This window comes from Benincasa hispida, chromosome 10 (assembly GCF_009727055.1).
Source record: "Benincasa hispida cultivar B227 chromosome 10, ASM972705v1, whole genome shotgun sequence".
Classification (NCBI taxonomy): domain Eukaryota; kingdom Viridiplantae; phylum Streptophyta; class Magnoliopsida; order Cucurbitales; family Cucurbitaceae; genus Benincasa; species Benincasa hispida.
In genome coordinates this window covers 36,384,864-36,402,214 of record NC_052358.1, presented here as the reverse complement: position 1 = coordinate 36,402,214, position 17,351 = coordinate 36,384,864, and the positions used below count along the sequence as shown (strand labels likewise).

The 17,351-nt window shown below is 34.9% G+C and overlaps 1 protein-coding gene across 4 annotated transcripts; it reads left to right on the top strand.

The window, feature by feature from the left end:
- Positions 1 to 1,720: 1,720 nt before the first annotated feature.
- Positions 1,721 to 16,074, top strand: LOC120087991 (probable cadmium/zinc-transporting ATPase HMA1, chloroplastic). Of its 4 annotated transcripts, none has more exons than XM_039045015.1 (14): positions 1,721 to 2,485; positions 3,485 to 3,635; positions 3,717 to 3,901; positions 5,298 to 5,444; positions 7,058 to 7,253; positions 8,738 to 8,850; positions 9,593 to 9,834; positions 10,343 to 10,448; positions 11,149 to 11,313; positions 13,858 to 14,074; positions 14,264 to 14,448; positions 14,533 to 14,619; positions 14,774 to 14,950; positions 15,859 to 16,074. In XM_039045015.1, the coding sequence occupies exons 1-13, from the start codon at positions 2,006 to 2,008 to the stop codon at positions 14,948 to 14,950; spliced, it is 2,451 nt and encodes an 816-aa protein (XP_038900943.1). In that variant the 5' UTR covers positions 1,721 to 2,005; the 3' UTR covers positions 15,859 to 16,074. The 4 variants fall into 4 exon arrangements, with proteins under 4 accessions (XP_038900943.1, XP_038900942.1, XP_038900941.1 ...); XM_039045014.1 differs by lacking the exon at positions 15,859 to 16,074 and adding an exon at positions 15,239 to 15,467; XM_039045013.1 differs by lacking the exon at positions 15,859 to 16,074 and having other exon boundaries at positions 1,722 to 2,485; positions 14,774 to 15,208.
- Positions 16,075 to 17,351: the final 1,277 nt, after the last annotated feature.

The window sequence follows — 17,351 nt, the reverse complement described above, 5'->3', positions numbered from 1 at the left end:
CCCTCACCATTGAATTTATCGAAAGCTAGGAGTTGAATTATCGAGTTCAACAAGCTGAAAAATGAACAAATTCTATTAGAACATTGCATCTAAATCCAATTTTAACAAAAATTCTATTAGAAAACTTTTATATATAGACAATCAAAATACCATTTTCAATTGCTTTCAATACTAACCCATTAAACCTTTCCTGTGTTATCGTATACAGCGCACTATAGGTCTTCAACAACTTTAATTTGAAAATTTTCTTTCTATGGATGCAATGTCATAGTAATACTCAACCAAATTCTATATGGGATAATAACATTAGGAAAAATATTACCTTTCACAAATCTCAAAAGATTCAATGGCTCCATTTTTCAGTAGGAAGAACTCTCTTAGTGACTTCAACTTCATATACAATTCATTTCCAACAATCTAATTTTTCATTATTCTTAAAGAGCAGATTCAAAACTAGTATAATGAGACAACAAACTTATCATCTTCTTATGAGAAGTAAACAAAAAGCCAAATTTTTTCATATTCTTAGTATTGTTCAAACCTCCTACTAAGAGAAATAAGAGTTTGATCAATGATATATAAGAAATAACTAACTCTAAAGGACTTCTTTGTAGATTGTGGATGCATATTTAGGGTGTTATCTGAATTCTCATAAAAAAAATGCCTTTTAATTTCACGCTTTCAGAAACAAAGGATCAATATTCATTTCCATGGCAATATTCTTCAAAGCCAGTTTCTCTATATTGCTCAAATAAAGAAATCAGTCCATTTACTTTTTTTGTAGCAACATCGACAAACATATCCTTTGATTGCAAATCTTTACTAACACATTAACTGCACATAAAGCCAAATAATAATAGCCACCAAAAACTCATAATCACGAAGTGAGGGAATGAAAAATAATATAAATAAATAATTAGGAAAATAATTATGTGAAACATTAGTCATCCATAAATAAGATTCAAAAACTTCAAGATCTAGACATCTATTTATTCTCTCCACTAAAAAATTAATCTTCAATTAAAAATCATCACACAAATACAATATATGGGAATATCGATAAATTTCAATACCAAAAAATTTAAAATAACCCCATAAATACAATAAAGAGAAGTAGACATAAGTAGTGTAGTGGGGGAGCATTCTTTGTTGGCTTTTAGATGATTTTTATCACATATTACTAGTTGAGTCTAGTATAATTGATGAAATATTGAAACTAGAATGAAGATAAATAACCTTTTTTTTTCTTGTTAAATCCCATAAATTTGGTGATGTTTATGAATAATTGATTATAATAGAATTTCTAAGATGATAAGATAGAAAATTAAAAGATTTGATGTTTAATTTAGCCATGAAAATTAACAAAAAAGAGGGATTGGAAGAGTTTTTCTTGGTCGAAGAGGATAGAGAAATGAAAATGTGAGGAATGGATGAAATAAAAAAGTTCGGTCAAGTTTCGCTTGTTCCCTAGAGAGCAACCAGCCACTTAAAAGAAATTATTATTTTTTGGTTAATCAACTTTTTCAAGTTGATGCCCATGGCCCAAACATAAAGGTAAGTTTGATTAATATGTCTGAATGAGCAAATTTATCTTTGAGATTTATAAGATAAAGTTCATTTGAAAAGTAAAGAAAGAAGAGAGCCTTATCTAATAAATATGAAAAGTAAAGATAATAGAAAAAAAAGAGGAATTATTCAATAAATGTGTAAATTTGACCGCTGTGCACTTGAATTTGTTGGGGCAACTGGCTGCTCGCATGGATGAAAATGAAAGAGACAAGTTGGGTAGGAGAATGGGACGAAGGAGCTGAAGATGTGCTCATGATGTCAATACGTTGATGCCATGGACTCAGTTGAGCAGCACTTTTATTCACTCACCTGCTACAATCTTTGGTCAATTCTCTGAAGTCGTCTCTCTCTCTCTCTCTGTCGTTCTCCAGCTCCCTTCTCAAAAGGCACTGAATTCAACTGCGCATGAAGGCAACATCTCTCCTCTCTTCACCGTATGGGAACCCTCTCCTTCCCAATTGCGTCCTCAAAATCCCGACTCTCATCGACTCCGAACCACCCAATTGCATTTTCCAACCCTTTTCTTCAATCATCTTTCTCTTCTTCTCCATTTCGCCCTCCTAATTTTCCCATTCTCCATCTACGGCGGCGCGTTCTCTGTTCCGCTGCCGTAACTGGTCGTTCGAATCACGATGACCACCAACATGTTCATGATCACCACCACCACCACCATCGCCATGCTCACCACCATTGTGATCATGATGTGGAGCTGTCTGGGCCTCAGAAAGCGGTGATTGGATTTGCTAAAGCCATTAGGTTGACGGACTTGGCTAACTATCTGAGGGAACACTTGCAATTATGTTGCTGCTCTATGGCTTTGTTTGTAGCTGCTGCTGTTTGCCCTTATTTTGTGCCGAAGCCCATTGTGAAGCCTTTGCAAAATGCTTTCATTGTCATTGCTTTTCCTTTAGTCGGGGTATGGATGTCTTCCACTGCCACTTTTTGTTCTATTTTCATTTCAATTGCTTGAATGAATGTGATTGTTGTAAATTTAATTTAAATTTCTTGAAGTTAATATGGTTTTTATAATTCTAAAACTAGCAGTATTAGACTTGTGAGGGTTTAATAATCTTCTCGAATCAATGCAATTCTAACTTGAAAATTGGGTGCTGACATGGTGAGATTTTGTGACGGGACCTTAGTAAAGGACATGTAGTAGACAGCTGTAATTTAGAGTTGTTCAATCAACCTAAAGACTGGCATACATTCATGCTTAGGCTGTGAACAATGATGAACATCCATGATATAGTTTTTCATTTGAACCTCTCAACTATGTATATTAGAGGAGTTGAGAGGGCCCCGTTGATGTGTTTGGTCTATTGTTAGGTGGTTTTCCTTTGGGCTGTAGTGTCCAAATCTTTTTGTAATTATTCTTTAGGTCTTATGTTGCTTAAGTGGAGTCCCTTTCTTTGGTGGGATTCCTATTGTGGGCTTGGTTCCCCAATGCCATGGAGGAACCTGCCTGATTGATCCATATATATTCATAGTTCTCTATGTCTGAAAACAAGTAATGGATGCCTTATATTGTTAAAATAAATTAATAGCTATTACTAGAAATGGAAATTTACTGGCTTGAATAATTAATTGTAACAGGAGCCAGACATTAGTAATTATCAATATTCACGTTCAGTTCTCTATGACTGGGAGGTTTGGGCAAAATCATTGAATATTTGAAGAGTAAAGATAGAAAAGGAAGGCATTTATTTTTCTTTTCCCATAGCTTCTATATAAAGTTCTATAGCTAGGACCTTTGTAATTACTCTCTGTTCTTTATAATTAACTATAGGGAACTTTTTTCTCATCTCCCTAGGCCTTCTTTCTTCACCTCTTCCTTTCTCTCTGGAGATGTCTCGTCTTCCTTTTTGACTCTATACAAAAACTTATGTTATATCTAATTTACGCCACTGCTTGTTAGGTCTCCTCATCCCTTGATGCTTTAACTGATATTAGTGGTGGAAAAGTAAACATCCATGTACTTATGGCCCTTGCAGCGTTTGCTTCCATCTTTATGGGGAACGCCTTGGAAGGAGGACTACTACTTGCCATGTTTAATTTGTCTCACATTGGTAAGAAATATAATGCTAGCTTAGCTGAATTACCTGTTCTTGTTGTGGCTTTTAACTTGGCAATTTTAATGATGATTGCAGCGGAAGAACATTTTACAAGTCGTGCGATGATTGATGTCAAGGAGTTGAAGGAAAACTATCCAGACTCTGCCCTTGTTTTAGATACAAATGATGGTAAACTTCCAAATAGTACAGATTTGTCCTACCAAAAGGTGCCTGTCCATGATGTACAAGTTGACTCCTATATATTGGTTGGAGCTGGTGAGGTATGTGATTTCAAAATGTTTTCGTTACATTAAAACATGGTCTAGAGAAAATTAGTTAAGCATAATGTCTACCCAAAATACAAAATCTGTAGTTTTTTTAGTGCTTATTTTCAAGCTTATGAATATACTTGAGGAAGAGGAAGTTCTCAAATCTGACAATCTGGCTTGTAATCTTTGTTACTGGATGTTGTTTCGAGAGAAGAGGCATATTGGAGCTTGTCATACTGGTTATGATTGACATTGGGGCAATTAATGACTGTTTTTAAGGAAGTAGTTGATTTTGAGTAAGAACTAAGCCTAAACCTCATACATGGGGTGATTATGAGTATGTACATATCAGGGAAAGAAAGGGTGATCCTCATGCTTAACAACTGTTTGAGGAGCCAACATAAAGTATAAATTATAATGCATCAATTTCTCCATCTTCATCTTAAGGACAAGGTGACTTTATTCGGCTAGGTATGGATAGGCCCCTTATCTGCTTAACTTACACAAGGAGGTTATAAAGTGGGCAAAAAAAGGAATATAGAGCTGTAAATAGGAAAAATTAGTTTGAAGAAGGGAATGCATGGACCTAAGGGACTTAAATCATTAACTGGAAGCAAGTGGTCTTAGAAGGCACAACCATGGGTAACTAGAGTATAGAAAATTTCTGGTAGTCAATAGTCATGGTAGATTTGAGGTAATGTGGAAGTTCTTCATAAACTTCCTTGTCTGTAATCTTCTCTCACTTTTTTAAATACCCTTAATACTATGCCTATCATATTCCTGCCTCCCCCAAGTATTCTAACTGGAAGTACAGTTTGTTTCTACTTTTTCTAGGCGTAGAACCTTTTTTTCCTGTACATAGCTCCTGAGTATAATAATCAGTATCTGTATCTCTTGCTCCTGAGTATAATAATCATTATCTGTACATAGCTCCTGTTTATAAAAATAATATAATAACCAGTATCTCTATCTCTTGCTGTAATTGTGTCCTTTCCAACTGACAAGTTCTTGAATGTGAATTATTTTAGACAACAAAGAAACAACATGAAAACAATAAGAAAGTACTTAAAAAATATTTTATTTTTCTACAAGTTGTTTTCAAAACCATGTTTTGTGAATTTTCTGAGATCAGAAAGCTTAATTTATTTTTGTAATTTCCAGATATTTTTTTAACAAAGCCTCCAAGATAAAGCTTCCAAAAAAAAGTAAGGAAATATCCTCTGACATATGGTATTATCTATAACCTTTGTCTCTTGAGACTTTTTTGGTGGGCTTTTGAAGTTGTAGAAATATTATTGTCCAATGCATGGATTATAAGAGTAGCTGCACCATAGTGTTTGAGTACCTAAATTTCTTATATTTTGTTAATATGTGAGAAAAATCATAATGGAGATTTGTATTTTACTAGTTTGTGCCTGTAGATTGTGAAGTTTTCCAAGGTAGTGCGACAGTCACCATTGAGCACCTAACCGGTGAAATCAAACCATTAGAGATTACTGTTGGAAGCAGAGTTCCTGGTGGTGCAAGAAACTTGGATGGGAGGATAATCGTGAAGGTATGCTCATAATTTTTTCTTAGGTTTGATATAATTTCTTAAACTTAATATTGTTTCTTAATATTAAAAGGGAAAGACAAAACCGGATGATTGTGTTGAAAACTAAGACTAAGAGATGCAGAATATGATATAAGTTTGAAGAGACAATTGCTGAAAATCAAATGAAGAGCAATTTCATCTAATTATCTATTGTTTTTCTTACAATTTTGATGACAGTTTTTCTATTCCTAGTTTATAACATTTTTATTTTATTTTATTTTTAGTTTAATAAGAAAGTAGTTTAGTTGATGTATGAAATGTAATATACTTTACAACAAAGGTATTCAACTGAAATAAGCCATTTTCAGACTCCTAGGCAAAAATTTGATCCAGGAGTCGGTGGCTGAACAGGACAAGAATAAATGATCTTGAATGTCAAAAAGGTCACAAAATTGCATCAGAGGTTGTAAAAAGAGAAGCATGCTTTTTGTTTTTGTTTTTTGTTTTTTTTTTTTTTTTGTCTTGTCATTAACATTGCCTTCAATGATGAGAGGCCACAAGAACGCTAAACATATCTTAGAAATTACCAACTTCCGAAAAATTTTGCAAAATTCTGCCTCAATGAATAACTTGAGGGTGTTGAGAAATACAAGAAAACAAGGACTTGACGACAAAGAAAACCTGGATTTATTAAGCTTCAGAATCTCACATCAGGATGAAAGGAGAAACAATTGAGTTGAAGTACATACATCATATCTGTATTTGAAGTTCTCTTTTTGAATTGATGGATAAAGAAACTGCGGTGCTATGCCAAGCATCTTTAACTGTAATCCCTTTATTCAAAAGTCCAAAAAAAGCCTTGGAAAATTCTTCAGGGAGGCATCTTCATGTCTCATATCTATCCAAAATAGAATACTAGCTGGGAAAATGCTGTTGGTGGTGAGGTGAGTGACATGATTTTTATCCATTCCAGTCTGAAACCAATCCAACTCTCTTCCTTACCTGTCTTGTCTACCTTTGAAATAAACCGCTGAGACAATCAACCACCAGCTAAAATAGAATTACTAAAACTGGAGTTGCGTTGGCCAAAGTTGGAACACACATAGTACTGTGCTGCAAGAATTGAAGGGGTCAACTTTTGCTGCAAGAGTCTTGATCAACAAAATGGAAATCCCTATCTACTTTTCTTAACGTAAAGATGATGAACCCCTTTTTAACTCTTGAATGCCTCTCATCCACCAGTGTATTGGCTATTGAAATGGTATCTATAATTTTTCTGTTGGCAACAGTCTCCGTCTGCAAAGAAAGGACAGTATTAGATTGAACAGGTTTTACTCTTGTAGCTAGAACTTTAGAGAGAAGCTTGTAAATGCTGGTAAGCAAGCTTACTAGTTTGAAACTCATTTTCAGTCAAACAAAGGAAATCTTTTAACCGTTCCTAACCTGCTCAGAAGAAATCAGAAAAGGATTATTCAATTTTCAAAGACATTTTTTGAAAGCATTATGTGTAGATAGACAACCTACATTTATTTGTTACTCGTTTCCTTCTGTTGGTTAAAATCTGAAAGTACCAATTATTCTACTTCTGTATTTGTTTTGCTAGCTCACCCAGTTAAGCTTGAACCTTGATCCAGGCAACAAAGACCTGGAAAGAGTCAACTCTGAGTCGTATAGTGAACTTGACTGAAGAGGCACAACTGAATAAACCAAGACTTCAAAGGTGGCTTGATGAATTTGGCGAGCATTATAGCAAAGCAGTTGTAGTATTGGCCATTGCTATTGCCCTCGTTGGTCCAGTATTATTCAAGTGGCCATTTATTGGTACTTCAGGTAATCATCAAAATTTACAGACAATGCATAAAATCTTTTAGCAATACATGGGTGCATCCCAAGATGCGCCTATCTCTATACATTTCACTCTCATCACACATAAAAAAAGAATTAAAATATTTAAAGAAAGTTGTAAGAAGAATGTCACCTGGCAAAATATGATTGGACAATTTGGTGGGATGCACAAAGATGTGTATAGCCTAAGATGCACCTAAGTATTTTTTAATCTTCTATACTAAATGATATTGCTAGTACCTTGTAAGTCTTATATAGCAGGTCTTACATTGTTATACGGTTTTAAAATAAACATTTATTCCTTTAAGAATGCAAGGTGTTTCTTGTTTCTTAATAGAAAAAGTAAATAAAATAGTATATAAATAAAAAATAAATATGGCTTATAAATTGGATCTGGAATATTAGTTACAAATTAAAATACACTAACGTGCCAGAGGATGTCAAGTTTTACAAGAGAATGAAATTATTTATTTATTTAGTATTATTATTATTATTTTGATATTGCTATCATGATGTGAACAATGGGATTTCCAACCTTGCCCCAAGGACTCTAATCATGTGCAAACCTCTTGTTCATTCATCATTTTGATATCAGGGCATCTTCAGTATAGTATCTAAGGCAGTTGGATGTTGCATACTATTGGTAGGAATGTCACTAGGGTAGTCAGAAATATTATTTGAATAATTAGGGTATCTTAGTAATTAGCTAGGAGTTGACTTTAGGTGTGGGAGGAAATGACCGTAGGCATCGATTTTGTTGGTTTTGGCTTGAGTGTAGACTTGAGTGTGCTCAAGAGAGGGAAGAGGGTCCAAGAGTTATCCGTCTGTATTTCATTTATGATCAATTTTCAATTTCTATCATAGCGGAATACCACTTAATAAAGAATAATTTCATAAGTTTGGAGACAGCGTTAAAGCTCTTTGGATCTGTGGGCTAATGGAAAGGAATGGTTAGTTATGGATGGGTGGGAGAAAGAAGAGGACTTTTTCTGAAAGCATTTAATTATGTCTGTTTGTTCAAACTTTCCTATCATAAATACCAGCTATCAACTTTTGACAAAATCATTATCAACTTCAATATGATCTCAAAAAGTGATCTTAGCAACTCAAGTTGTGCAATTTTCTCTCATTCAAAATCAATGAAGTCTGTGACATCTCCTACTTGGAGCTTTCGGTCATAGTATGTGGTACAGATAGTGTTACGTGAATTATTATTTGAAGGATATCATTTAGATTCACTTAACCTAAACTAACTTATAACTTGGGAACGTCTGCTAACCCTTAATTGTATGTTTTGTTTCAAATTCAGAAGGTGAATCTCTTGCAGTTCTGTAGTTCTTCTTTCCCTCTCATCGTCTCTTTCTCTATCTTACATGTTTTCATTTACTTTTCTCAGTTGTAATTTGTTGTTTTTTTTTCCTTTGTTTACTTTCTATTCCATCTGGTATGATGCCCACTTAATTCTTTAGCTTGTAGAGGATCGGTTTACAGAGCTCTAGGCCTCATGGTGGCAGCATCACCTTGTGCTTTGGCAGTTGCACCGTTGGCTTATGCTATTGCAATTAGTTCCTGTGCAAGAAAGGTATAAATAAATCAATTTTCATAGAACAATACTTACTATTTCCATTTTATGTCATAAAGATACATGCATCATGGAAGTCTATAAGTCAAATGATACTTCTTTTTTAATATTTACAAAAGATTATCTACCCTTGAACATATGATATACAATATTTTTTTGTTTTCAATCTTCTTTTCATTTGCCAAAATTAATAATAGTAGTAGTAGTAATAATAATAATACTGATACTGATATTAATAATAATAATAATAATAAAAATATGTCCACTTAACAGTTTTTATTTTCAACTTGTAGCTTTAATTTTTTTTTTCCCCTAAATGATTTATTCACATAAGATAAAGAAAAGTATGAAATATGTTTTACTCATTCGTTTGTGGTGAAAAAAAAGTTTTTGTGATTTTTTTTTTATTAAAAATATATTAGTTATCCTATTAATTTTTCATGTTCATTAGCCAACAAAATTTTCATTAAATATTGGGATTTCAAGGATTAAAAGTCAAATATATGTTCAAAGAAGGTGTGAACTCTTGTTTCACTGACAGATAGTTTTGGATTGAAACAATGAATGGGTTATGATTAAAAATAGTGAAGACTTGGTTGTAAGGATAGTTTTGGATTGAAACGATGAAGTGCAGCTTTTGCTTTCAAAATTTCAACAACTCTTCAAGATAGATTCTTCCTTTTGGTAAAATGGATCGGTTTGTTACAACCATTTGTGATTTTGTTTTTCATTCAATGCACAGGGGATATTGTTGAAAGGTGGACGTGTATTAGATGCTTTAGCTTCTTGTCACACTATAGCATTCGATAAAACTGGGACATTGACTACTGGGGGCCTTATTTTCAAAGCAATTGAACCAATTTATGGACATGAGGTTGGAGAAAACAAATCAGAATTTGGTTCCTGTTGCAATCCCTGCTGTGAAGAAGAAGCTCTTGCTGTAGCAGCTGCAATGGAGAAGGGTACTACTCACCCCATTGGGAGGTACTTCTTGAAGAGAATATTTTCTCGACCATATGCATCCTTGTTTTTTGTGTTTTATTCCTTTACTAAAAAGGTCTAGCTGGATTTGATTGGAAATGCTCATTTTTTAAGTAGATATTACTATTAGTTTATTAGTTTATTGGGTTTAGGGGCTGGAGATGTAATCACCAGATTTAGGATACGCCTGAAATGTGCAGGTCAAGTGCTGGGAAATTTTCAACTGCGACAGTAAACTGCGAGTTATATTTACCCACTTCACCACTGTGTTTTATTTTGATGCCAGTAAATAAGTGAGCTGGCTAAATACTGATGTTATAATTATGGAATGATTTAGACTTTTAGTACTAATATACCTCTTGAAAATTTTCCCAAATGCCTTGCCTCCTGGCTCTCCCGAGGCAGGTCTCACTATTTTATTTACGTACAAAATATCCAAGGATAATAGATAGGAAAGCATTTATTTTATGCTTCAAGTACCCACATTCTTTTTTTGATATTTTCATTGCAGAGCTGTGGTCGACCATAGTATGGGAAAAGACCTCCCTTCCTTTTCTGTCCAAAATTTGGAATATTTTCCGGGTAGAGGACTCATTGCAACTCTTCATGGTTCTGAGGTAATGATTCATAATTACAATCCATACTAGTATGTGCTTTTCATGTGCTTCTTTTCCATCCATAAAACCGTCATCATCTACTATTCCTTCTGTGAGTTTTTCTGATGTAAGTCATGACTTCATGATAAGGGTGTAGAGTCAGATGCATTCATCAAATAAACACAATTCTTCTTCTCTCTCTCTTTTATATATATATATATATATATGAGTGTCTGGCCAGCTTACGTGCACCACGACTAATCTCACGGGACAACCCGCCTGACCCTACAACATTTGGGTGTCAAGGAAACTTGTAGGATATTAAATCCTAGGTAGGCAGCCACCATCGATTGATCCCATGACCTCTTAGTTCTTTATCAAGGGGATGTTCCCTTATTTACCACTAGGCCAACACATGATGGTTAACACAATTAATATTTGATTCTGTCTGTACACTGTCATCTGTATTGTGCCTGTCCTTTCTTCTGTAAAAGTTTGTGACATTGATCTATCTTTGCATGATATTGTGATTTATCAACTGAAACGCAACAATTCTGCAAAGAAACAAAGCATATATAATATAAAACATTCAGAAAATTAGCTAGTAATACAGGGGACCAGATATTTATGCATGGTGTCTTTTCTTATTGTAACTTACTTTATCATATTGCATAGTTAGTAATTGGCAAGGTGATTTTGCATTCGTCTTGATTAATTACAGTCAGGAACTGAAGGTCGGAAACGATTGAAAGCATCTCTTGGTTCTTTAGATTTCATCACTTCATGCTACCAATCAGAATCCAAATCAAGAGAGATCAAAGAAGCTGCGAACACATCTTCATATGGAAGTGAGTTTGTTCATGCTGCTCTTGCAGTGGATGGGAAGGTAGGATTTAAAATTTCATAAAGGGCCTGGTTTCTGGTTATTCTTTACCTTTCTAGTATGGCTGGATATTAATCTAGTGTTTCCTTGTTAGGTTTGCTTTTCTCATCTAGTAATGTTTACTGTATCTGAAACAAGGATAGTTCCTATGGCATGGTTTCCCCAATGAGCCTGCATTCTATTATTGGTTCCTGTTAGCTGAATACGTTTCTTTAGGTTTCTTGAGGTTTAATTTAAGAATAGAATTTTGTTATTGAAACAGTAAGTTGGCTCTGGTGCTGTGATTGTCGTTGATTTCCTCTTATTTCTATTTTTATTTATTTATTTATTTTTAAAAAAAACTTGACTTTCATAGAGGAAGATGAAAGAATATGAGAGCAAAAGTCCACGAAAAGAGCTATACTACAAGAAAGATCTTGAAATTAGACCGAGCAAGTAATTACGAAAGAGCCCAGAAACAGAGGCTCAGAGAGAAACAAAGAACCTAATAATGGACTGAACATCGCCCAAGAACTCTTATGTCCTCTAATGATTATGTTGTTCCTCTTTCTCCAAAGCCCCTAGATAATAGCACACCCCCTAGCCCGCTACAAAAATTTCCCTTTATAACAAAAAGGTACATAGAGGATAAGCTCCTCAAGTCCCCTGCAAATCCTAGAGCTGAACGCCTCAAAGAATGCACCCCTGACTCCACTAGCAAAATCACATTTCTATAGGATATGATGACGTCCTCCATTGTCTCTTCAGAGAATATAACAATGAAATCACCAAAAGCCCTCTAGTTGAGATTCGATCCAAGGTGTTATCTATTTCATGCAAAACCTTCCACACAAGGAACTTCACCTTAGCCAGAAATCCAGTCCAAGTATGAGTTTACAATCATAAACAATGTTGAAGAACTGAGAAATACAAAGGAAGGGAGAAGAAAAGAGGAGAGAATCAGATTGGGGGCTGGAGGCCCGAGCTGGAATGACCTAAAATCGAGAAAAACTGCTTTTACAGCAGGTCGCAGCATTGCGGCACTGCACAAAATCCCTCAGAGCGCCGCAGCAGTTCTCTACATCCAAGCACATCTATGAAAGGCGGTCTTGCCTGGTGGCATTTTCGTCTTTTCTTTATTCGTTTGACCTGGTTGCTTCGTTAGATCTCTCCCTAACCCTCGATTGTACCTCTTGGATACCCGATACCTATAAAATAAGCAATTTAAAACATTAAATAGCATAACGATCCCGAGTTAAGGTGTGCAAAGTAGCACCTTTCGGGTGCTAACAATAAGCGAGGGTACAAGAAGCAAAAAGGACGGTCTTCTAACCACCTGTCCTCCCGAAAATAACTACCCCACCACATTTATAAATAAACTGAAAAAAGAAGAGGACTCTGAAGCGATCACTTTCTACAGGTTTCTGGAAGTGATTTTAAACCCCTCACAGTCACGGACCACTCTAAGGGATGAGGCTCATACTTACTAAGAATATATTGTGGAATAAGGTATTAGCTTGGTGATTGGTTCACTAACGCCATTTGCCAGCAAGGATTATGGGCAGTGGGAATATGCTGGGAAATTTTCAATAACAGTAAGCATTACATTGCGGAGTTGATGACTAAGACTGATGAGACACAAAATTAGAAGTTCGTTATCTAAATTTTGTTTTTGAGAGAGACATCTCTTGAAGCTTACTCACTTTTCAGACGGTTTTTGAAGGATGATAAAGTGCTGGATTTTTAGCATTTATTGAGTTCATAAGAGGGTAAAAGAGTGGCTGATCACCCTATTTTGTGTAGCTGAAGTTTAAAGTCCTCAGGATTGTTTTCCGTTAAGTCTCTTTACAAGTATTTGGTTGCCTCTTCTCCAATGGATTTACTTCTCTATAAAGTCTTGTGGAAGCTTCCATCTCACTGTACCAATTATTTTTTTTCAAGACAAGCAACGGCCTTGGTTTGATCGATTTGAAGTTACTTGAGGTTAAAGCTTCTTCTTGGTGTTCTCTTTCCCGACAACGGGAACGTATTTATTTTACCAGTTTAATTATCTTGTATGGTTCTACGTATTGTTCTAAATGTACACATGAAGTTTTTATATTGTTTCATTTCCTTGTATTTTCAACATTAGCCTCTTTTCATTTATTCAACGAAAAGTCTTGTTTCCTTTTTTAAAAGTCCATTGTTTCTTGTCTAAAAGGAAATTTTGTAGCCTCTAATAGCATGTGGAATCCTTCTTTCTGTACATTTAGTAATGGAACTGGATTAAGTTTTTATTATGGTAAGATTGGTTGGATTTTATAATTGTTTATTGTAGAGTGGTAGATATTTAGTATTTAAGAAATAGTAGCTCACAGAAAATAATGTTTTTAGAATGCCACATCACTGTAATTCAATTTCAACAGTTATTTCGTAGTGACTTGGTTGAAAACTTTTGATACCTTGGAGGTCAGCTGATACTTCAGAATATTAGAGATGGAATTGAAAAATGACATCTATTTTAAGTACTGAATTATCTAGCAGTTGATTGTATCCAATTGTTCCAACTTCAATGCTGCGAGGGTGCAGGTAACACTTATTCATCTAGAGGATCGACCTCATCCTGGAGTTTCGAGTGTAATAGCAGAATTAACAGATAGAGCAAAACTTCATGTAATGATGTTGACTGGAGATCATGAGTCAAGTGCACGAAGAGTGGCAAATGCAGTGGGCATCAAGGAAGTCCACTTCAGTCTAAAACCTGAAGATAAGCTTAGTCACGTGAAAAGTATCTCTAGGGAGAATGGTTAGTTATTTTTCCCCTTTGTCCTCATCATAGATTGACTTAATTATCCAGTGGTAATAGAACATATACTTGTTCCTAGCTTACAGTCAGAATTCATTTTCCTTTGCTTTCTGCATTCTTTTTTTTTTTTTTTTTTCCCTTGTGTGTCTGGTAATGCTCTGTGTTCCTCGTTTGCTGTTGACCATACAGGAGGACTAATTATGGTTGGTGAAGGCATTAATGATGCACCAGCCCTTGCTGCTGCTACCGTAGGCATAGTGCTTGCTCAACGTGCTAGTGCAACTGCTATAGCTGTGGCTGATGTTCTGTTGCTGTGGGATAACATATCTGGTGTACCCTTCTGTATTGCCAAGTCTCGCCAGACGACTGCCCTAGTAATTTTAAGCCAACCATTTTGCTCTGATAACCTTTCTATTAATAGTCACTAGTGCTTATAATCTCTACTTATTTGCTTGCAGGTTAAACAGAATGCTAGTCTTGCCTTGTTTTCTATATTTGTGGCCTCTCTTCCTGCAGTTTTAGGGTTTCTTCCCTTGTGGTTAACGGTATGGAAATTTAGCCCTTTTTTCTTTTGTTTTCCTTTTATGTGTGCTCATGGATTTATGTCCATTTACAAGAGCCTAGCAATAGCCAATGCTATATCCATACATTCTGTACAGATTGTAAATGTAATTTTTTCTTTTTTTTTTCCTAATGCAGGTACTTCTGCATGAAGGTGGTACTCTTCTCGTTTGCCTCAATTCCATACGCGCTTTGAATAATCCTAGTTGGTCCTGGAAGCAGGACTTGAAGCAATTGCTAATGGAGCTGAAATTTAAGGGCTCGCAGCCAAGGCTTAATACCAGCTCTACCACTGTACAATCTTCCCCTGTATAGGTTTGCTCTACCACTCTACAAGCTTCCCGTTTATAGCTCTCTCTCTCTCACACACAATAAGCTACGTTTAAGCTGTAAAATATCTGAGCATGCTCATAATGAATTGTACTCTTTTGATTCTATGGGTGATGCCTCGGAAACTCCATGTGTATTTTATTTTATTCTATCTAGAAGGCTAAATTATAGGCAACGTCTTTGAATTTTGATCATAGTTTCAACAATATTTATGAAGATTCACTAATACTCTTACCATTCAAACAATCTTAAAACTGTCTTTGTTGTTAGCAGGTAGGATAGAATACTGATGTGGCTGTTGACATGTCAAGGACATCTTACGTGGCTTTTTTTTTTTTTTCAAGGATGAAACTACATCCACATCCTCTATCAATAAAATTTAAAAAATACATACACTTATCCATGTTACTAAAAACGATAATGATTGTTAAAACAAACAATACAATTGCACTGTAAATTGAAAGAAATTATATAGTATACCTAAAGTAGTCTTGTTATCCCATTTGGCTTGGTTTTTAGTTTCAACATTATTATTGTGTAGTGTCTGCATTATAATTGACACTCTAATTGGTTGTATCTAGTTAAGTTGTAATCAGTTTGTAAGTGTTATTTAATTCTTTAATACTTATGATATTATATATATATACTATATATATCATTATTTCCCCAACAATTTTCTAGAATCAAGTTTAATAAGAATAGGAAAGCAATTTATCAGGTAAATTCTTCTTCAAGCAAGGACAGTTTGTAACTTAATTTAAAACGATCAAATTTGCTGATAACTCCTTGGTTTAGACCTCATTAGCTTTTTTGTTTATGGTGGTACTGAACCTAAAAAAATAAATAAATAATAAACAAGAATCCTCATGGCCACTTAATTATGGTAATAATAGGTGCACAATCCAGTTGTCAAATTCCCTAGTAGGCAATGATTCACACTGAGATGAGGGAAGAAGGGTGAGTCCAAAGCTGCACTGATACTTTGCAACAATGGCTCAAACAAGTGGAAAAAAACAAAGAAAGAAGCAGCCAAACAGGGTTTGCTCTCTTTTTGAAATAATGTTTCGACGTAGATTATAAGTTTGTGTCAAATCAAAGCTCAATATTGGGAGTAGCATTTTGCGTTGTATGCCTAATTCACGCTAAGAACGTGTTTGGCTGTTAGGAAACTGATCTTTTAAAGGAATTTATTGATTCAACGGGTTGACACAATTGCTCAATATAACAGCTAAACGATGAACTTGTTCTTCATTAAACGATGAGAATCAATCAGCAACTAGACGATCGCTTACTATTGTTACGCGATCGCTTACAAACTCTAAACGTTCGTTTATAAATTCTATACGATCACTTACAAGCTCTACATGATCGCCCATTAACTCTACACGATCGCTTACTAATATTAAACGATCGCTTACGAAACACTATGTGATCGCTTACAAAACGTTACACGATCGTTGGGCTCTACTACTCGATCGCTTAGTAGAAGTAGGTGATGAGTTGTACTCCTCGGTTGATTCTACACGATGAGCTTTCCCGAACTCCCACCCTCGAGAGCTCACTCTCCTTACTCAAGATATTCAAACTTTCGTGCCTTCTCTTTCGGTTTCTTTCTTCTTTTAAACCCCAGCTTCTCCCAACAGAATTGAAAGTAATTTAGTTGTGGTCCCCAACCTTCCTAACCGACTCAACCGTCGATTTCCCCTCATCTCCTCTATTCTTTCTTCTTTGATAATGCAATATAAGTGGAGGCCTATCATTGGCCCACCAACTTTATAAGTCGGTGTTAAATTACTCAACTTCAATAGTAAACACCGTTAAAGTTTTCATATTTATCGAAGAATTTCATAATACAACTCTGCATCTCAAAGATAAACTTTCTAACTCTTACACATTAAATTCAGACTTCGTAATTTAACTTTGTCTCAAACGTCTCTTAATAGTGCAGTAACACACTTGATATGTTTATTATTGTATTTCTTACGTCATATCACATTATTTAGCTGAGATTAATTATTAGCAAAAGATTAAACACAATAATTTCAGATATCAAGAGTCAGTTAGGATTGATTTTGAAAGTGCAGCACTTAAAAACATTTTTCCAAGTATTTAAAAAGTCAATTGAAAGGGAATGTAGATTAATAATTAAACATTTTTTTCACAGTTGTTGAGGAAGACAACAAAAGGAGAAAAAATTGGAAAAAAAAAAATGGATATAATTTGCAGTCTGGAACAAGGAATTAGATGATTCCAAATGTGAATCAGTTAGTGGGAGTAAGCTGTCTTCATAATCTTTGTATAGTCAATCAAAGGCTATGGCCATTACTTTGATTAGTATATTTTATGATTTATTTGGTCAAAGGATTAGATTTTTCAAAGCCTTCCT

Bases quoted from the DNA above. Each gene is read 5' to 3' on its own strand.
- LOC120087991 (XM_039045015.1), top strand. From the start codon at position 2,006: ATGGGAACCCTCTCCTTCCCAATTGCGTCCTCAAAATCCCGACTCTCA. The intron at 3,902-5,297 runs GTATGTGATTTC...GTATTTTACTAG, and splicing joins TATTGGTTGGAGCTGGTGAG to TTTGTGCCTGTAGATTGTGA. The intron at 11,314-13,857 runs GTAGGATTTAAA...GCGAGGGTGCAG, and splicing joins CTCTTGCAGTGGATGGGAAG to GTAACACTTATTCATCTAGA.